We start from the raw sequence: 21936 nt of genomic DNA on the forward strand, positions 1-21936 counted from the left end.
AGTGAACACTTTTGTTACGTCATTACGTCTGTCTGATTTGCAGACTACTCATGCTTTTTCCAGCCTTCTGTGGTTAAAACAACTGATGTTAAAGCTCATGTCATCGTTAGAAACCACAACTCTGGGGCGGTGTAACATTTGAGTACTGTGTTTTTAATGCATTTTCCCATGCTCTATAAAGTATCCAGCATAATCTGTGTTGTGTTGCATGAAAATCAGCTGGAAAGTTTGGCAGGGGCAATTTTTAGGTAGGAACGCCCCTCCTGTTGAGTATGCTGTCCTAACTTTTGGCTGAGTTTGTGTGGGATCCCCCAGATGTTTTTTGATTCACTTCTAATCCTCGTTTACTGGAAAAGCAAAACCCATCAAATCTCTTTGCCTCCTCAGGTTTAGAGTTACAAAAGTGGAACACAAGTCAAATCAGAAGGAGCGGAGAAGTTTGATGTTGGTTAGTGGGACCGAAAGCGTCAATGGGGAGGTTCCTGTGACACCTGTGAAGAGAGAACGAAGTGGCACGGAGTAGCAGGTGAGTTGTAGTTGTGGTGACATTGGGATGTGTCAGTGCCATGTGGGGAGAAGGCACTGAGAACCTTCCAAGTACAGGAATGACTTGGCAGGGAAAAGTGAATGCTCTCCTGGAACTGGTGGACAGGGGACTGCGCATGATTACTTGTCTATCCAGAGCTTCTTATAAAGAGGCCACACTCTTGGGTGCCTTCAGGGGCTTGGCCTACATAATAATGAGGAGAGAGGATTACTTATGAGGCAATATGGAGCGATGGGGATTGTGGCCAACCCAAAATCACACAGCCCATTTATAGGGCTTGTATTACCATAAGGTAGACGGTATTTGGTGTTCCTAGCCTCTTATGTTAGAAAAGGTAGAAATCTAGACTTGTTAAATGTGAAATCACCACAGGTTTTTAAATGTTGGAAGCATATTAAATTTCCTTTTAAAAAAAACAACTATGAAGATGAAATGAAATGTAATCTTGTCATCATTTCTAGATAAACATTTGAAAAATGCTGGAGCAAGCTCTTTCCATTGAGTTGGAAACAAGTTTTCATTGAGGTGCCATAGTTCTAAAATATGCCCAGTAGCTATATTACTCTTTCCACCAAATATTTTGAAGCAATTTAAAAGCAAAGTGAAGGCTTTTTGGTTTGGAAATTTTAATTTTGAAAGCTGTTGCTTAAAAAAATAAGCCTGTAATAATTTGATATTGGCTTGGCGTTTTATCTTACCCTTTTCTTGCTGTTTTGTGTTGAGGAGCATTCATCCTTTTTGTGTTTCCTGTTATATGTAAATGTGTGAGTGGGAGAATTCAGGCATGCTCGTGCTCCAAACGCTGAAATGGAACCATCAGAGCCTGAACATTAATGCAAAGGAGTGGGGGATGGGTCTGGGAGAATGGACTGGTGGGTCCTTGAAGGTCCAGGGAAACAGCAAGGTTGAACCTGAGCCCTCGAGTCAGGTGGCCAGATTCACATCGCGGTTTGCACTGTACTAGCACTGGGACCTGAGCAAGGTACTTTGGCATCTTACGTCTCACTAGAAAATGGAAGTGATGCTACCTGTCTCAAGGGGTGGCAGTGAGACTTCAGGGCCTGGCACCTAGGAAATGCTAAGTCCGTGCTGCTGATTATTATTCGTTCATTCACTTTTGGCTGGTAGGCCTGAGTGGGGGAGAGAAGTGGCTTCTGAGTGAAGCTTCTCTGAAAATCTGCCCGTGCTCAGAGGATGACCTGGAAGTCATCTGGAAGAGTGTGCTCCTGAATTCCATAGACATAGGGCTGTGAGAGCTTTCCAGTGCTAGTTATTTCAGTCTTGCCCCCTGGGAGATCTGGCCCCCTGCCCCTGAGTTCAGGAGCCGAACAGAGGCTTTCTTTAAAGAAGAGAGAGCGCAGAAGTCGGTTTTTGGCTTCTCAGCCAGCTATTGGTGTCTTGAGAATGCAACCAAGAGGAATTTAGGAAAAGGAAGAGGATGCTGAAAATAATAATAAAAGCAGCTATGTCAGTATTCTAGGCTTCTGGGTGTTGTACTCATATGTATCTCACATGTCACCATTCTAAACATCTTGGAGTGGAATGGATGCTGTGATCCCAGTTTTATAGATGAGAAGCCAATGAATGGGAAGGATAAGCCACATGTTCAGGTTCACATAGCTGGAAGGAGGAGCTGATGTGAACCTGGGTCTCTGGCTTCAGGACCAGTTAGACTCTTCTACCACCCTAGAATGCTCATGAAGGGACAGCCCTACACCCGTGAATAGGGAACATTCCCACCAATGGTCTAGAACCTCCTGGTCCAATATGGCAGCCACTGGTCACCTGTGGCTATTTAAATTTAAATTCATGAAAATCAAACATTTAGCTCTGTAGTTGCACTGATCCCATTACAAACGTTCAGTAGCCACAGAGGGCTAGGGTATGCCCTATCGGGCAGCGCACGTACAGGACCTTTTCGTCGCTGCAGGAAGTTTTATTGGACGGAGTAGACAGTACCGTAGATGTTACTCATAGAATTGGAATCCTGAGTGACTTGGGTAAATCAGCGACGTCTTCTGATAAAAGTCATGAGGACTTGTCTGTCTGGCTATTCAAGTCTAAGGTGTGTGAAGGCCCAGTCCGTTTGGCGGCAAAGAAGGCATGGGTTGTGGTGACAGTCTGAGTCATGGGCCTGGGGTGTGTTGACAGATGGAACAGGCCAAGCGGAAGAAGACTCTGCTCGCTTCAGGCAGGAAGTGCAAGCCAAGCCTCAGGCTGATTAGAGCCTTGCTGATAACGAGCCAGAGCCAGGGCTGGAATCAACACTATTGCCTGGAGATGGGAGCTTGAGATTTGGGATGATTAAAGAATTAGGATTGCTGAGCAGGTTTTCTTGGTCCAAATTCTGTCTGGGTCTGACTATAGGAATTTGATCCAATCATCTGAAGTCCTAACTATCTCTAACTCGTTTAAATTTGATATTCCCTGCGAAGTACATAATCATCCACCAGGATTATGTAAAAGAGCATTGAATTTGATCAGAAGACATGCACTCACATCCTAACTTTACCGCTTGAAAAGTGTACCTACCTGCCTTTGTTCCCTGTTTCCTGGAATGTGAAACAGGATGTTAAACGTGTTGATTAAGGTACATGCCAGGCGAGTGTCTGGTGTGAAGCTGACTCTCAGCGGAGGGGAGTCCTGGTGCTGTGCCATCCAAACCAGCACACGAATGACAGAAGGGCTGCGTTTTCTGAGCCTTCCACTTGTAATTAATTTTGAAATATAAAAATAAAAATAATTGTATTATGGAAATTTTCAAACAAACTCAAAAGAGTGAATAGTATCATGAATGCTCATACGTCATGGAGTAATTGAATTCTAATACCTTCTGCTTATTATTTAGGATGTACCTTGCATGCTTTGAAAGGCACATTCCATGTACTAATGGATTTAATCCTCACAACAGCAACAATTCGCACACGTAGGGCATAAGCGCAGAGTTTAAACAACTTATTTAGCCATCAACAAGCATGGGATGGAGTTTTGAGTGCAACCCAGGCAGCCTAGATTCTGGCATCACAGACTTCACCACCCAACTGGGACCAGGGAAAGCAGGTCCTATGGTTAGAGCCTGTTGGGTTTGGGGACTTGTGGAGTGACCATGTCTGATAACTCCAACAGAGAATGGACTCTGAAAAAGGAAGGGAGTATTCATTGACATTTTAAAAAAATTATGTATCATTAAAATTTTTCTTGCTAGGTTTCTTAATATTTCTCATTCCCAGGAAGAATATTTTGGGGTATTTAACATGACTTCATTTTTCCAACTAGAGAAGTCCTGAAACTTTTCTTTCTGAGCCCAAATCTCTGGTTCTGGACTGAATTGATAGGATTTACTCTAAAATGTCGCTAATGCAGTAGGACAGGAGTATTCGGTGTCTTTTATGCAATTTTCAGAGTGGTCTTTTTTCCTGAAATATGTTTTTGTTTAAATGTGGATTTTTTAGCCACATTATTTTACTGGAGTGCCTTGTTTTACAGTAGAATGGATTCAAATATTCAAATGCATGTCTACTCATTGGTTAGGTTTCTTTCTTTTTTTCTAATTAGGTGGTCGTTACTAGAAACTAGACTTAGTGTTCTAAATAGAACATTATCAAGGCTGGGACAGGATTTCTCTCTTTCCTTCTTTTTTTAAGAAATAAAATCAGTTGTTTGTCTCCTCCTCCCCTTACTCTTTTCGGTCTGTTTCCTTGGCCTGAATAGTTAGATCTAACTTGCCTCTGCCTGATTTATTTTGGCAGTGCAGTTAAAATGGTTTCTTTTTCCACAGAAAATGTGTTTTGATTTCTTCTTAGAAGAATAAGCTTTTGTTCTTCAAAGTTAAATTGCTCTCAGCCTGCAAATGCCACTGCCTTGTCTTCATTATCACTGGTTTTTATTTTAAATTGTTTTGTTATTGAAACTATTCTATTAGTTCTTATTTAAGTAATTTATTTTAGTGATTAAAAGCTGAATTTTAAACTGCTTAGGCTTAATGTTAACTGTGCCACTAATTTGCACAAGTTACTTAATTCCTCGAAGCCTCAGTTTCTTCATCCTTAAAGTGGGGTTGTTGCTGGGTTTACATGCCGTAATGCATCTGGAGAGTTCTGAAATCAGTTCTTGGCACACAGTTAGTACTTCCTAAATATTCACTATTATCAGTAATTTTCGTCTCATGCTCGGTGGCCTTAGTTATTTATTAACCCATTCCTCAAGCATCAGCTTTAGGTTCTATGAATCCCTGTTTCCTTCTTAAGAACGTTAGAGCTTTGGACTCTTATGACATCCCAAAAGTAGATATTTGGCAAGTTCCTTAGGAATTTGGTTGGGCCATTTCTTGCTTGTGTTAAGAGAGCCTTAGAAATAACCATTCCACTTTTACTGGAGGTGGAATCAGAATTAGTTACAAGGCCATTGAAAAGTTTTGCAGACTTAAGTTCCATTCATTGTAAAGGTCAGAGGATGGTTTAAATTAAGAGGTAACGAGGACTGGAAAGTTTTCAGCATTTAGCTGTGCCACTCTGCTGGGGCTCTGCCCTGCTCCTTTTGCCCTGACGGTCTTGTGGGTCATGCTTCCTCCTTCAAGAGCATCTCGGCCAATCACAAGGGCAGGTTTTCCGACTTTTGGTGCCTTTGTTTTTTCGTCTAACAGTGAGGAAAGGCACTTTCTTTTCAACTCTGTGACAGGCAGTGTGGTGGAGGGTCCCCATGGGGCCTCCCTGAGATTGTGTTGCTCTATTTGTATTCATGCTTCTTTTGTTAATTCTCCAGGGAAGGAGAGGATGGTGAGAAACTTCAGGTACTGCTACTAAATTAATATTTTTCTTTGTAGCTTATATTTATTTAGGGAGAAATATGTATTTTCTTAAAAAGCGAAAATACCTCAGATTTGATGGAAGCTCCTTCATTCAATTCACTGGTCTTAAAGGGGCAATGGATTTATAAAAAGAAACTGCACCTTTATGAATTACGAGTGATAATCTCTTCACTTTACAGAACAAGAACCGGCTCAGAGGGATTAATTTTTCCCAGGTCCCTGGGCTAGGTAGTGGGAAGGCTTGGATGGGAAGAAATCCACACTTTGGAGCTAACACGCCAAGTGGCTTTAAAGTTCGAGGGAGCTTTGCTTTCTCCAACAAGAGGAAAAAAATCCGTATTCAGTTTAGCCCAGTAGCTCACAGTAGTGATCATTTTGACGTTATCAGCCTTCAGTAGGTATGATGTCCTTTGGTGTCCTGGGGGGGTCCTTCTGATGTTATTTGGCTGTTAGAAGTGTGCCTTGGATCAGGTTTGGGAGCTATTCTCTTTTCTTACAGGTAGAATAAGATCACAGACTGTGAGATCTCAGAGGAACTGTGATTGCTGGTTCAGGTCAATTTTTGGTACAGTTATATCTTTTCAAAGTATATACTGAGCACCTACTATGTGCCAGGCACGGCCAGGCCTCACGGTTGCAGCATTGTGGAAGGGACAGACAAGGCCACGCGCTCGTGGAGTTTCTGTTCTAGTTCTCATCGTAGACTTTTTTCCCCTGTGCCCCTGGTTCCCTTGTTTCAGAGTAGGGAGGCCCTAGGAAGTTCTATGTGTTGTTCAAGGTCGTGATGGTAGTTAATTCCAGATTCTGGACTTCCTGATGGTTCAGTCCCTTCTTCCTGCGAGGTACTGGCTATCAACAGTGCCTGAAATGGAATCATTGTTTAAAAATTGAAAAATAAGACATGCACACAATACTTGAATAAGTCTTAAAAAAATGTAAGTCTTCACACTGTCTACACCCCTTCCTTCCCACCTCACACACGCCATCTCCCAGCCCAGTTTCCTTCCCATGAGGGGACCACGTATATTGGTGTTCCCTATATCTTCCCAGGGTTATTCTGTGCATATACAATGCGTATACAACATATGTATATACAGCCCTCTCTTTTTGTGGACGCTGATGGCTAGTAGTTCTGTGCCCTATTTGTTCTTTGTTGTTGGGAATAGGTCCATAACATTTATGGACGTAATTTGAGAGTTTGGGGTGGACCTAAAAACATACTTTGCTGTCATCACTGTGATATTCTAAATTGTTCTTCCAAAGCCTCGTTCTGTGCACAGAAGAGATTATAAAACATATTTATAAGCATTCCCAGAATTTAGGCAACATGGGAACCAAGGTTTTTGTTTTGTTTTGCTTTGAACTGCCCCCAAAGCCAGCTGTCTCCTCCTGCGCAGACTCCCTGGGCAGGGTCTGCTTCAGGCTTCCTCCCTGCTGTCGGCCAGAGCTCGACCCACTGGCATCTCTGTGGTGATTGTGTGGCAGTGCCCTGTGGGGGGGCTGTGTGGGCATCCAGGTCTGACTGCCTGTGATGGAGTCGCTGCACTGTGTGCCCTTGGTCCCGGAACTGCAAGCCTCTGTTTCCCCCTATGAAAATGGGAGTTGTCGTCGACCTATGGAATCATTGGAAAGATTGAGTCCCTGAATCCGAAGTGCTTAGCACGACAGTGCCTGGCATATGGAAAGCACTCTGTAAATGTCAGCTACTGGTATTAATTAGCTGGTCTTTTCCTTCTTTAACACCCTGTCCTTGGAGGTCCTACTGCTCACTATCCATTAATCTGCTTAGGTTTCTAATGTTTTAAAAGGTGTTTCTAATTTTTAAAGGGATCGCATCCTTTTTCCTAGAGAATCTTTTTAGCGAGGGACATATATACCTCTTAATCAAAACGGAGTACCTCCATTATCCAAAGTTTCCCTTTCCACGGTTTTAGTTAGTTACCCCCTCTCCCCATCAACTGCGATCCAAAAAATTTAAATGGAAAATGCCAGACATAAACAATCCATAAATTTTAAATTGCAAGTCTTTCTGTAATGTGATGAAATCTCATGCCATTCTGCTCGTTCTACCCGGACGTGAATCATTCCTTTGTCCAGCATCTCCACGCTCTATACTCCCCCGCTGCTCGTCACTTAGTAGTTATCTCGGTTATCAGACAGGCTGTTGCGGTATCCCGGGGCTTGTGTGCACGTGACCCTGATTTCTCTTACTGTGCCTAATTGATAAACTTTATCCCAGGTAGGGATGTATAGGAAAAAACGTGGTTTCAGGCATCCACTGGGCTTCTTGGAACGTATCCCTCATGGATACGGGGGGACTGCTGTATAGGTGGCTTCTGTGGACCCGTAGCCTAATAATGGAATTGTGGCTTTATCTTTATAATTAGAATTGTGTAGTAAACAATACTCTTTAAGTAAAAAAAGGACCTCTTTATTCTTTCCAGATTAATATTTTCTGAGTTTCTAAATTTCCATCAGTCTTTATCAGGGAAATGGTCACACTTGGGATTTCTGAATTATTTTTTCAATATAAGGAAGTTTTGCTTCATTTCTTCCAGCTTGAGCACTCACTGATAATCACCAAATTCGCCCCAGAGAGAGAGACGTCAGGCTTGCTCAGTATGGTGGGGTCCCGTGGTGATAGGAACCAAGCATAATGGCTGGGTGGCGTGATTTCTCCTGCTCCCGTCCACTGCTACTGGCGTTCCCTAGCATTTATGCCAGCGCCCTTGTGGTTTCTGACTGCTGTATGACCATATGGAAGGCACCTTTTAACATCGGTGTGCTGTGGTAAAGAAATACTATTTTAAAGTCTGTGGGTTTTGTTTTTTAATCAATATGGATATAGTCACCACTGTAGAATAAAATAAGAAGAAATTTAACAATATGAAAATGCATTGTAACACAGTCCCCAAAATAAGGACACAGTTGGAAGTATACAGGCGTGTTGGTGTCTTCTTTCCCCTTTCCGATAGAGTGCCTTTCCGATAAGACAATATTTACTTGGAAACTGATAGCTGCTGTGCTGGTAAAGTGCTACCTGTTAATAAGTGTGTGTTCTTGGGGAGAGAGCGCCCAGAACTGCAAATCAGTGCCGGGTGGCTTTAGTAGAGCTTTTAAAAAGGTTAACTCCCCCTGCCCATGTCCCTCTCCTCACCTCCCAGCACCCCCCCCTTTTTTTTTTTTGCTTAGTTTCTGGTTTTAGTAGTAAGGACTCTAAGCAGCAATTTGTATTTTACTTCCTCTTGCAAAGATACTGTGTACAGTTCGGTTTGAATCTGTCACACGAGACAGCTGTTGAAGAAAGCCAGTGGGATCGTTCAGGGCAGAGAACGGGCTGATGATCCTGACACTGAGAGCTAACCCTGGGGTGCATACTGACTGCCCAGCCCTGCTCAGCACTGTCCATGTACCATCTAGGGGACCCCCCTAACTACACTGTGGGGGAGTGCTCCAGAGCGGCCAGGGTTCAACAGCTAGGCGTATGGGTCTGGATTTGAAAAGACCCCGCTCTCCTAGCCCAGCCCTCCGTCTTGCATATCCAGTCCTTCAAGTTGGGCAAATCTGTGCAAAGAACTCTAAGTGGGAAGTTCTCCTACATTGGAATGAAAACTCGTACTGTGATGAAACATTACCTTTTAGGCCTGACGTCCCTCAACCTTGACCTTCTTGTTTTCCTTGATAGAAAAAAGTCTAGGTCTAAGGGAGTAGATGATAAAAAGGAGATATAAAAAGAGTTGAATACCTATTTTCCAGGTGATGGCCCAGTTTGAAGTTTCACTGGGAAAATTCTGTCACTTATTTTTAGCTTATTTTTTTCTTTTAGGACTATTTTTTATTCTTCCCCTCTGGCCTTTCTGCCTTTTCCCCTGCATGCATCTTCCAAATTAATCAACTCTCAGTTGAAAGTATTCCCAGACTTGGCTTTGTTCAGTTTTACAGTCCAGATCCGTAGTTCGGCTGTGCTGGGTTTACCAGTGCAGTGCAGGGGATTGCTTATTTCCTATATAACTAATAACATGATTCATGCTGTTTAAGGAGATATTTTATTTTCTTTTTAGCTAAGGAGATAAGGGTGTTTTACCCAAACTACTTAGTTTGGTAAATCTCTCTGTCTCTGTCTCTGTCTCTCTCTCTCTCTCTCAACCACTAGGAATATTATAAATTACAGAGTGACAGAATAGAATAATATGGATACTATTACAATATATAGCTTGAAGGATGAGCTATAAAATAAGCACCATGCGATATTTAAGTTAAGACTTATCTCTACTGACTTTTTGCTATTTTTTTCACATTATTGTAAGTTGGTTTCATCTCTGTTTTTGTTTAGCATTTATAGGCAAACACAGTTTTGGTAGACAAGTGGGTGTTTTGTTCCTTAACCTGGAGTAGGCCTGCATGGTGTGCATGTTTCAAGACACACAGGCAGCTCTAGAATTTCAGTCCTGTCTTGGGTTATTCCAGTCTTCAAAACAGGAAAGCAAAAAAAGGTATATAACTGTCACTTTGATGAGACACTAATAAAAAAACCCAAACTTTGGAAAATAGAAAACTGTTTTACAGGTTTACAAGGGGTTTCATTTGTAATGTAAATGTAACAACAGGGATCAGTTGTCAGAAGAAGTTCACACAATACAGAGCCCTAGAGGTATAATGGAGACCTATGGGTATTTCATCACTGTGTTCTTACTTGCCCTGGGAAATCCCAGCCAAGGTGCATTGTGTGCTCCAGAGAGACCCAGAGTTAACTCTCTTTGGTTTGGCTTAGGAAAGACACCTTCTGTACACGGTTCCCTCTGACTGAGCATGTGCACTTGAGAGAATGTGGCCAAGGAGTTAAAGAACACGGTCCCCAGAAGTGACACATGATTCACAGGGAGAATGCCCACCTTAGAAACTCCTGTTAAAACAGACTGATACTCTTAGTCCACTGTGGGTCTCAAATTCTATTCTTTATTCATTTAGAAAACCTTGATAATGAGGTTCTTTTGAAATTGTGGTACTTAAATTTCTTTAGATTAAATTCTAGAAGAAATGTGTAATGGAGAAAGGAATCCATGGGATGGGGTGGGACAGGTGAGGATGGATTACAGTTTCTCTGTGTTTTCAAATATTCAGGCAGATTAATATGTGATATGATGTTTACTTTATATAAAGCTTTACCTTGTTTTGATTTCTCTTTCAGGAATGACATTATTTGAAGAGTTCTAAGAGACTGAAAACTTAACAAGATATGAAGTTACCTAGGGAATATTTTTATCTTTTATACGATTTCTCTCGTGGAGTCTGCAGGCATATGGATAAAAGCTAAAAGGGAATGTGGTTGCTCTGCTGGATACAGAATCAGTTGGTTTTGAAACAAGTTTTGGTTTAAAAATGTCCATGAAAAATTTATTACATTTCTAGGGAAGAAAAGAGCTTATTTTTTTATCTTCCCAACCACCTTCTGCCCCCACCTCTTCCATTTCCTCCTGCCCGGCCTTAGTGTACACACTGCAGTTTTCCCAGTATGACCACTATGTGCAGTGGAACTATTTGTGTACTGTCTGAGCTGATGCTGTTGGAGTGTGTGTGTTTGTGTGTGTGTGTGTGTGTGTGTGTGCGTGCATGTACTCTGTTCCCCCAACCCTTACTTCCCATTTTACTACTGGTTGTAAGAAGATCCTCTTAGAGTTTAACTGTTACAAAAGATAAAGGTGACTGGTGGTGAACGGTCCTGGAAGATATAACCTAGTGTCGCCCTGAGAACGTGATTCCCCGAGAGATCCTGGAGTCAGATGGAACTAGATGGCAGACTTTGGATTTTGAGACCAAGAATTCAGCACTGACTTCTGCTACCACTCTTAGGTCACTTATATTGAGAGTTTGTTGTTGTTGTTTTTTAACTTCAGCTAAGCAATTCTTTAGTCCATTAAATAAAGGGGAAATGGTTTAAAGTCACCAAAACAAACAAAAAATTCTTGTGACAACCCAAGGTCAAAACAAAACAAAAAACCCCTCTATTTCCCATGCAGGATGGGCCCGCACCTTCTTCTGGCATGTTTTCTTTGGTGCACTTGCTGTTTTCCATCTTGTGACTAATGCTCATCACTTAAAAGATTCTTGGTGGTTATTTCCCTTTTCAGCTTGGTAAACCCTATTTTTTTTATTTTTTTATTTTTTGGCCTTACCTTTTATGAAACACCTGAAAGGACTCAGAGGCAAAGATAGTAAGTAGTACATTTATTATAGGTCTGGGCCAGGGGGTGAGAGGGCCCACTTCCATGTCAGTGTTGGTGTGGTGCCTTGGGCACTTCTTTCATTTCAGAGAGAAAAGGCACATTTCTCATTTGACTTCCAGAAGATAGTTTCCTTTAAAATGTACTTTAAACTATTTCCTGTAAATATATTCATTCCATTCTGTTTCTGGCATCAAACTAAAAGTTTCTAACCTTTTAAATGAATGGTAGGTTCAATTTCATGTGTATTTTCACTGACAACTAATTAGAAAGTGTATGTGTGTCCATACATAAACACAGTGGACTAGATGATAGAGGAAGTCAGTATGAAATTTTACTGAGGCTCAGAAAGTAACAATATGTGAATTTTGGGACTGTGTATTAGTGTAAATAACATATATGTCATCTAGACCAATAGTTGGTTTTAAAAAAAACACATCATTTTTTGTTTAAACAATATGTCCTCAAAATGATGAGAGATAAAATGTAAAAGATTCTTCAGCTTTAATTATTTTTTAATTTTATTCAGGTCAGAGCACTTTTCTTTTAATAGCAATACAACAGGCAAGAGAATACTCAAAAATATTTAAAATTGTATTTTTACCAAGAAGTACGTTTTAAATATTTTCTAATACTTGAGCAGTTTTTGTCAGGCTGGCTTCCAAATATGCCAAAAGTTAAGCATTCAATATTTTGAACACATAAGCTTTTTACTGGTTTCTATTATCTAATAAGAATTCTTAAGTGTTCCCAAAGCAACTGATGTTTACAGGCCTTGTGGATTTCCTCCTTTGTTAGAAGGATTGGGGATCCACAACAAACTTGCTATACAAAACACTAATGATGGATTAACTTCTGGTGTAATATGTAAATGAGTTGGCTACCACCTTGATGTAAAAATCTGTAAAGGAAATTTTTCACCATTTTAAGTGTCAAGTGTATTTTTAACTGTCTGGTTTGTACTTTTATGACTTTTGTACTACCAAAGAGGAGTTAAAAATAAAAATGTTAAACATGGTGTGTTGTTTTTGAATGATTCAATTCTTGGCGCCTTGTGCACTGAAAGTGTAATGTGGCAGCATAATCCATGGAGCTTACTATTCCAGTGCCTAATTTCTTATGTCTGAATTGTCAGGTGATCCTTTGGCTGACTTTCCTCGTTGGATTTCCCCCCATAGGAACACAATTCCCCACCCTTGCCCCCAGATTTTTTTTTTTTTTAATTTGGAGATAATTTTGGATGTATAGAAGAGTTGCAAAAGCAGTAAGTACCAAGAGTTCTTGTATACCCTTCACCCCATTTCTCCTTATGCTACCATCTACATAACCACAGAACATGATGAAAACTAAGAAAGGAACATGAGTGTATTATTACTAATTTAGCCACAACTTGATTCCAATCTCACCAATCATCCCACTAATGTCCTTTTCTTGTTTCGGGACCCCCCGCTGCATTTAGTTGTCGATCTCCTTAGTCTCCTCTGATCTGTGGCTGCCCATCAGTCTTTGCTTGTGTTCGTGATCTTGACGCTTGATAGTGTACTCGTCCGTTATTTTGTAAAATGCCCTTCGGCTGAAGTTTGCCAGCTGGTTCTGGTTAGCGTGAGGTTTTGCAGTAGGAAAAGGGCCCACAGGTGATGTGTCTCCCCCATTGCATCATACTGGCGGAACATGGCTTATGTGTTACGTATTACTGTGATGTCAGCCTTGGTCATTGGGTCAAGGGGGTCAAGGGGGTGACTACCAGCTTTCATTTTGGTAAAGTCACTATTTTCCTTTTAATAAGTATTTGAGGTGGGATACTTTGAGGTTAGGCAAATATTCTATTTCTGCTTGTCGTGCAGGCACTCAGCTCTGGCTTCCCGCACCAGAACGCAGGACATGGTGAGGCCAAAAAGGAACAGCAACCGAGTCATAGATAGGGGAGTCATACCACTATATTCTCGATGGCAGCTGGTCGAGACACAAAGGCAAACATCCTCCAGTACCCCAACAGGAGTCTTCCTGCACCCCCTGTCACGCTGGTGGAGGCAGGGTGAGACACAGGACGTAGGATCCGCAATCCACAATCCGCTCGCTAACTGCACTTGTTAGCTGCAATCCACGCTTGCTAGCGTAGCCATGGCACTTATATACAAAACAATAGTGGCTAATGGCCAACTGGTTACAGCTGATGGCCATCTATTACCTGAGCCAGCACCTTTCCACGTGAGGTAGAGAGCCTGGAAACTGCTCTCTGGGACTCCGTCTCTGCACTGCTTAAACTTTTTACCATCTGTATTAATTTCTAATTTTTACCATCCGTATTAATTTCTGAATGCTCCTGTGACAAATGACCACAAACTGGGTGGTCTAAAACAACAGAATTGTTTTACAGTTTCAAGGATGAGAAGTCTGAAGTCCAGGTGTCTGCAGGGATGGTTGCTTTTGAAGTCCCTAAAGGTGAATCTGCCCCGTGCCTCTCTCCTAACTGCTGCTGGTTGCGGGCAGTCCTTGGTGTTGCTTGCCTCTCAGCTGCTTCTCTGCCAGTCGCCTTCACACGGATTTCTTCCCTGTGTGTACCTCTGATTGCTTCTTGTGAGGACACCCGTCAATGGATTTAGGGCCCATGGTAATCCCGCATGACTTCATCTTAACTTGATACATTTGCACAGACCCGAATTCCAAAGACGGTCAGGTTCATAGGAACCTGGAGTTAGAACTTCAACGTATCTTTTTAGGGGACACAACTCAGTACCCCATCCACTGGTGGAGCTTTCCTGAAACTGTTCTTACTGTGGAACTGGCTCTCTCAGGTTGCTGCCTGTGTCCTTTCGATATGGCTCCAGTCTCTTTCTTGCTTCCATCCTTTTTATCTATCTTGAAAACAAGCATGAGTCCAGACTGATAACTTGGCTCCGGTCTAGCTCCACAGAACGCATGCGAACCTTCCCACTTTCTTTCTTTGTAACTTTTTCTCCTACAGTGAAGAAAACTGGCCCTTATTATCTATAATTGTTTACATATTTGTTCAACCCTAGCATACATGTAAAGTAGCTGAATAGATAGTAGTTTCAGCTCTGGGAAAAACACATTTACCCACTAGAGCACAGTGTTTATATTCAGTTTGTTTAGTTTTAGCCTTAAGTATCTAGTCAAAAGCTTTCTGCCAAAGTCACTTAGGTCAGCTCCTCTGTTCCCCACCCCTTTAGCGTGGTTATGTGATTCAGTTTTAACACAATCATGTGTCATCATCTGCATTCCATCTTTCCTTCATATCCTGGTTAAAAAAATTGAAACTTATACACAGCAAACTTCACCCTTTGGGATGCCTCATTGGATTTTGATTTTGAATTTTCTTTTTGCCTTAGAAACAAGATAATCAATAACAGCTTATGCTAAGAAAGTGGAAAGGCTGATTTTATAATTTTCAGTTCATGAAAATGAAGAAACCCAGAATGTCTGCACCAGGGAGGATGTTAGAAATTCCCCCAAATCTTCTAGTTTATAGTCAAAAGGGGTCACTTGGGATGACAGGTTTTATTCTTAATCCGCCTTTTTACATCTTCTCTAGTACAGGGTAATGCGGAATGGGTGGGGCCGAGTCACTGTTTTGCTTTGGTGTCTCAGCTTAAGGGAGCATGTGAAACACCTGTGGCCATTCTGTTTCGCGTGGAGACAGAACATCAGTCTTGCAATGCCTGCCAGAACAATTAGTTCAGCTTTCTCCAGACACCAGCAGGTCCTGGGTGAATTTGCTAGGGTGACGGTCCCTGGCCATGTATGCTCCTGCACTCCCTTCTCAAATCTATCTTGACCGCTGGCTTCCTCCACCGTAATCTGAGACAGCGGAAAGGTGAAGGAACCTTCCTTCCCTCCCACTGAGGACAGCGGAATGTTGGGGCTAGAAAGTGGGGTCCTATGATTCAGGGCTGGTCGCCCAGGCCTTAGTTGTGGTCAAAGGGAACTGTGTTTTGCACCTGAGGTCTTTGCCAATTCTTGGAGCCTCTGACTCTTATCTGTAGGGCAGGTTGGTTTTACCCAGGTCCTCTGATCATGTCTCATCTTCCCAGAACTGGTCTTCAGGTCTGTTCTCAGCTCTCCCTGGGGGGAGGTTTCCTCATTGTAATTCCAAACACCTGTGGGTTCACCTGGGATTTCTTTGTCCCCTGCGCTCTGTGAGGTCCAGTTGGTGTCGCTGTTCATCCAATTCAGCGGGTGTCCCAGACAGAGGGTGGTCAGCCTCGCAGAATGGGCACTCGCTCCCTCTGCTGGCCAAATGCGAGAACTGCAGGGTCTCTAGGCCATTGGTTGTGCTGTGTCTTCTTTCAGGACCTGATACTCAGAAAGTAGTCATGATTATTTGCTGAATGAATAAACAAAATTCTACCTTTAAAAAACGAAACAATAGCATTAGCATTTTATGGGAATGAAAATTAAAGTTGGGTTTTTCCTAACCCACTTTCTGACCCTGGCAGTTTGTCTCTTAATCTTTTTCCTCAGAAACTCCAGTTTCTTACCTTAGAGGTTGTATCCCTGCAGGTTTTACCCGGGATTCCTGTAGAAATGATTGAGCACTATTTTGGAGGAAGGCCCTGAATCCTGTCATAGAAGTGTTGTGACTGTGAGAAGCAATATGGTCTTCGAGAAGTAGCTTGGCCTTTGCTGTTGTGTTTGAATATTGGCTGCCACTCACGGCTGCGTGATAATGGGAAAATTACTGTACCTTTCTGAACTGCACTTTTCCTATTTGTCAGATGACCTATTGTGGGGACAGAGTCCCAGACAGCAGTTTCCAGGCTCTCGGCCTCACGTGGAAAGGTGCTGGCTCGGGTAATAGATGGCCATCAGCTGTGACTAGTTGGCCATCAGCTGTTACCGGTTAGCCATTGGCCACGGATACAACTGCCGTGGCTGAGCTAGCAAGTACGGATTGCAGTTAGCAAGTGGTTGGCTTGTTGACAGAGAAGCGGACGGCAGGTTGTGGATCGTGTGGCTCCTGTTTCCTGTGTCTCCACCCCAGCTGCCAGCGAGAGTATAGTAGTATAGCTTCCCTACCTATGGCTCCGTGGGGGTTCCTTTTTGGTCTAGCCACATCCTGTGTTCTTACTCGGGGAGCGGGAGCGGAGACCCCGCATGACACCCCGTGTGACACTTGGGAACTTGGTGCGGGGACAGTCCCAGAGAGCAGTTTCCAGACTCTTGGCCTCATGTGAAAAAGTGCTGGCTCGGTTATTAGATGGCCATCAGCTGTAATCAGGTGGCCATCTGCTGTGGCTGGCTGGCCTCAGCTGTTACTGGTTAGCCATTAGCCACTAATATAACTGCCATGGCTATGCTAGTAAGCACGGATTGCAGCTAGCAAGTTGGTTGGTTGGTTGGCTGAGAAGCGGACGGCAGATTGTGCATTATGTGACTCCTGCTTCCTGTATCTCCAACCCAGTCGCCAGCGAGAATATAGTGCTATGACTCCCCTATCTATGGCTCCGTGGGTCTTCCTTTTTGCCCTCACCATATCCTGCATTCTTGTGCAGGGAGCTGGAGCTGAGTCCCTGCATGACACTTGGTAAAGGGTCTGTGTGCATGTGTCCCACCACAGCTGATCGAGATGGCCTGTGAGGTGGCCCAGCACACATAGCTTTGTCCAAGTGTGGAGCTGAGCCAGTAAATTTCTTGCTTTGAAGCTGAACCACAGTTAGAGTCCAAAAGCCTCATGGCAGAGCATGGAGTAGAGGAAAGTCCAAATTTTGAGGAGATGGAAGTCCAGGGATAGGAAAAAGATCTGAGGATGAAGAAGCAGTGTGTGCAGGGGGCAGCTGAGAATCCACCAGTCCAGAGATCTCCTTTCTGGAAATGATGCCTACTTCCTTTGGCAAACTCTTCTTCCCTTTAGAATCCAACCATGTGCCTTGCTGCCCTGACTGCAGTTGGACATGACTGAGGTGGGCATGTAATCCACCTGAGACCTGGTCCAGTGGAGGCCCTCCCGGGGATATTTGCCAACTGGAGCTGGAGAAAGTAATTTATTTCTCTAGTGGGTAAAGCTATAGGCTCAGGAGCTGGTGGAGATCATGTTTCCTGCCATGTGGGATAAGCCACCCTGAACAAAGAAAGGGAACATGCAGAGGGAAGAGAGGCACGTCTGATTGCTTCTATGCCCCAGGCTCGGTTGTCACCGAGGACCCACTGCCCGCTGAGTTTTATGAACGTTCCAAGGACATTACTCTTTTGCCTTACCTACTCTGGGTTGAGTGTCTATCACTTGCAACAACAACAGCCATAAAACTTCACGATGAATGCAATGATTCACAGAAAAGTAGATAGATGAAAAGTTACAGAGCTAAGTGGTGAAGCCCTGGCATCCAGCCCTACCGCTGAGATGGCCCGAGCTGCCCTGGGTCTGTAGCGAGGGGGCCTAGCCATGGTGTGGTTTCTGTCCTGAAGTGCTCTTGCAAACCCTCTCCCCTCCGTTGCCTTAGGGTAACCTCCTATCCACCATCTTTCCCTGATTCGCAGTAGAGCTTGTGCTTATAGTTCCCATTAGGGCACAGCTTGGGCAGTAAGATGCTTTTGGCCATCGTGACCTTAAATTCTTTGGATCTCAACCTTCTACCTTAGAGTGAAGATAACATGTGCCTCTTAGGGTGGTTGCAAGGAATAAATGAGCTTGGGCATGTAATGCACGTGGCACAGGGTCATGCTCACTCAGGGTGCTGCCTTAGAGCTCCCAAGTTCAGACCCTCGTTCCTGAAAGAAATGATAGAGTGATGGGAGTTTCGCCACTTGACAGTCAGTGCTTGATGTTTCTGCCACATTCACATTGCTTACCGTCAGAAGATGGGCCTGGGGTGGGGATGGGAGAAATGGGAGAGTAGGAGGAAACAGGTAGAAGAGGGAACTGTTACATCTACTGAGCCTGAGGTTCTCCTGGTGCCAGGTCACGTACCTGAAGGGTGATAGTAATCTTATTGTCCTGATGTTGAATGGACCCAGATCTACAAGGTAAGGGGCAAGTTTTGTTTTTGTTTAGGCTGTTATTTCATCTTATCACTCTTAAGATAAGACATGAACTTGGTATATAGTCATCTCAGTGAGTTTAAAAAGAACTTGATTGCTTTTTATCTGCAAGTTAATCTAGCTCAGAAACTTGGGTAAAGTGCTCTTGGAATTGGAACATTATACCCAAACAGCAAAATGTATGGGTGTGTTTATTATGGATGAATTTTTTTTGGGGGGCGGGGAGTCATAGAATAAGCAGTTATTATCACAACACTGGTGGTCTGAGAAGGCAGCGGGTTAACACCTCCAAAAGCTGCCTATGGATGTATATTTTAATGCTTGACCAACTCAAACAAACACCAAACAAAACCACCCCTCGGAAATAACCAACCTAACCTGCCAAATACAAGGTTTCTTTCTTGCATTACACATGCATTTTATTTTATAAAGGCGTACGTTTATTTGGCGAAAAGGAAGGATAAAAGAAGTAGATCACATAAACAGTCACTTCAAACGCAGTATGACTTAAAATAGTAATTAAACATAAATGGCTATGTGTCCTACGATGTTTATGTGATAAAAATAATGAAAATAAATAATGAGAATTTTAAAATATACTAAATTGAAGTGCCTCCAAGGCGCATTTTTGCCTTGAGATGATCGTTTGTGATGTAGGTAGAAAAGGACTTAATTTAGTTTAGAAATTGTTTAATATTATTAGAAGTTGTTCAGACAGCTTTGGTGGTCATAGCAACCAAAATTTAGTTTTTTTTAAAAAAAGTGTTGAGTGCTACTCCTAAAAAGTGGTCCAATGTGAGATGATTTTTACTGGGTAAGAAAATCACACCTAACATTTATTCTCTCCCTCGCGGCGCTGCGTATGTGCTGACCACTTGACACTCTGTATCTACATAAGTCTCATGACAGCCCAGAGGGAGGTCTAGCCATCACATCTGCTTCCTAGGGGACAAAACTGAGGGAAGGAATTTCAAGATACGTTGCACTGGCAGTTCACATGGCAAGCATATATTGGCCCTGGGTCCAACTTTTTTAGGGTAAGAAATTCGTGGTCCCACGATCAATGTAAAAACACAACTATCATTGATGGTAGCCAGTCTCAGATATTTTAATGATAAGACCTTGATTATAACTTTTCAATTCTTTATTGAAATCTTCCGCCGAACCAGGAAAAAAAACAGACACCAAAATCTTTTTTTCCCCAATTGACAATACATGTACCTTCACGTTTCCAAAATGGAATTGTCCTGTTTTCACCACTTTGTTTTAACGTCCCCTCACCTTTCAGATATCATCATTCACTTTATTGTTGTGATCACCAAGTTCCATGAAATAACGGACACCAAAAGCTTTCTCTGCTTGGACGTTTCACATTTCGATTCAGCCCTTCGTTTTGTCTAATGGCAACGTGGCTGCCTCCACAGAGAGGCTGTATTATGTTTTCCTTAAAAGGACCAATTTGTTGTTCAATCTGGGTTCAATGCGATTCTGCCACTGGCTGGTTGTGTGACTATGAATGAGGTATGTAGCTGTTTTGAGCCTCCACTCCCTCTGTGCAATGGGATAATCGTAGCAGCAGTCCTAGGGTAATGGTTGACCTAAGGGAGGTGATGCGTGTCCTAAATGCTCAACAAATGGTGGTTGTAAAAAAATGTTACGCTGCATCTGCACTATCACAAACCACAACTTGGTGGCTCCCAGAAATTATTACTGAATAAGCTTTCCATATCAATAATTGCACAATTTGGCTAAAAATGATAAAATAGTGTCTTTGCAGACATGTTTTTTCTTGTTATGAATTTTTCCCCCCTACAAACTTTTATTTTTAACACTATAACAATTCTTGGGTCGTCTCCTGGCTGATAGCTTATGTCATGAAAATGTTAGAGCCTACGATCGTACGGCTTCATAAATGGGTAATTGAACACTTTTGAGCATCACCATTTAAGACAGGGAGAGCACATTAGTTAAGAAGAAGAAATCATAAACCCTCCTTGACCTGTGAAATCTTGCTTCCTTATATTAGAACCTAGGTTTATCTGCCCCATTCTCCAGAGCGTTAGGACTATTTTGGAGAATGGAAAAGGATGAAAGTTTTGTTTCCATTCTGGAAATGAAATTATTTTTGTGGGATTTTTTTTTTTTTTTAAGGTTGGTAACTGACATCGAAAGAAAATGTTATGGTTTCGCTTTTAAACTAGCAAGACCCAGCCTAAACAGCCTGTCCACCACCTGTCTCATATTAATTCGTTTGGAATGTGTGGGTCTGATAAGGGAGGAAAGTAAAATTCTTTTCCTGCCTTTTGGTCTCTGGGTCATATTTTACCCTAGTTTTAGATCAACTATTCCAAAAATGCTTAAAAGCAGAAAATACATGTTTCCTGAAAATCAGGCTCAAAGGGTGAAGTGAGCACGAACAGCAGATGAGTGCTATTGGGATATGACTTCTCACATTTGCTCATATTCTACGTGTATGGCTAACGTGCGTACGCATGCCATACGTACATTAGTCTGCTTTTGTCTATTTACAAAGTGCTCTTATAGATAGTTCATTTGAGCTTCGAAATCAGTGGTTTTCAAAGTAGGTTTCGTATAACTCGTGGGTGTAGAAAGAAAATATTAAAACTCTAATATTTAATGATCTCACCTTAATATTGCTTTATAAGGTACATTATTATTACAAGAGGATAGTACATGTATTTGTGAACGTAGTAGGGGTAAGAGTGCAAAAATTTTTACTGATTAACTGGTGCAAAATCAAAAGGATGTGTGGCAAATCTTGCCATCGTCTTAGTGTTTCTCTAAATATGCCTGGAAGATTACACATGAACTCTGCAGTTGCCTGCGCCCCACCCAAGACCTACTGACTCCAAATCTCTGAGAAGTGAGGCCCAGAGGATGGCTTTTTTTTTTTTTAAATAAAAAAGCACACTGAAATTTAAGAATGTCTGTTTTCAACTTTGTGAAGTAGGAATGATCCCCATTTCACAGATGAGAAAACTGAGGCTCAGAAAAGCTAAGAAACTTAAACCCAAGGTCATACCATCAGCAAGAGACACAGGCTGATGCCACCCCAGGTTTATGAGGATGAAAGAGGTGCATGTGTGAAGTGCCCTCTGAAGGCCTAGAGGTCACGACGCATGGCTGCAGGTGTTACTAGAGGCATCCTCAGGTACTTTTCCCACCTTTGGGAGTCAAGAGAAAAGCGACATCTGAGTCTCATTACACAAATACATTTCTTTCTTTGCCAGTATTTTAAAGATTGAGTTCAAACTGACTGAAAAATGTGGTCAGCCGAGCTTCCCACTGCTTGTCTCAAACATTGGTTTTCTTATGCTTTTTGTCTCAATTTGGGATTAAGTTCC

General features: G+C 42.4%; 1 protein-coding gene across 1 annotated transcript in view; it reads left to right on the forward strand.

The window, feature by feature from the left end:
- Window positions 1–12595, forward strand: part of RELL1 (RELT like 1) — a 55532-nt gene extending 42937 nt beyond the window's left edge. The window contains exons 6-7 of the mRNA XM_081059068.1: window positions 388–526; window positions 10543–12595. Of these exons, the coding sequence (XP_080915194.1) occupies window positions 388–523 (136 nt within the window). The 3' untranslated portion in view covers window positions 524–526; window positions 10543–12595. The remainder of the gene's footprint in view (window positions 1–387; window positions 527–10542) is intronic.
- The last annotated feature ends 9341 nt before the right edge of the window (window positions 12596–21936 follow it).

The sequence above is a fragment of the Rhinolophus hipposideros genome (assembly GCF_964194185.1).
Source record: "Rhinolophus hipposideros genome assembly, chromosome: 1".
NCBI classification, from domain to species: domain Eukaryota; kingdom Metazoa; phylum Chordata; class Mammalia; order Chiroptera; family Rhinolophidae; genus Rhinolophus; species Rhinolophus hipposideros.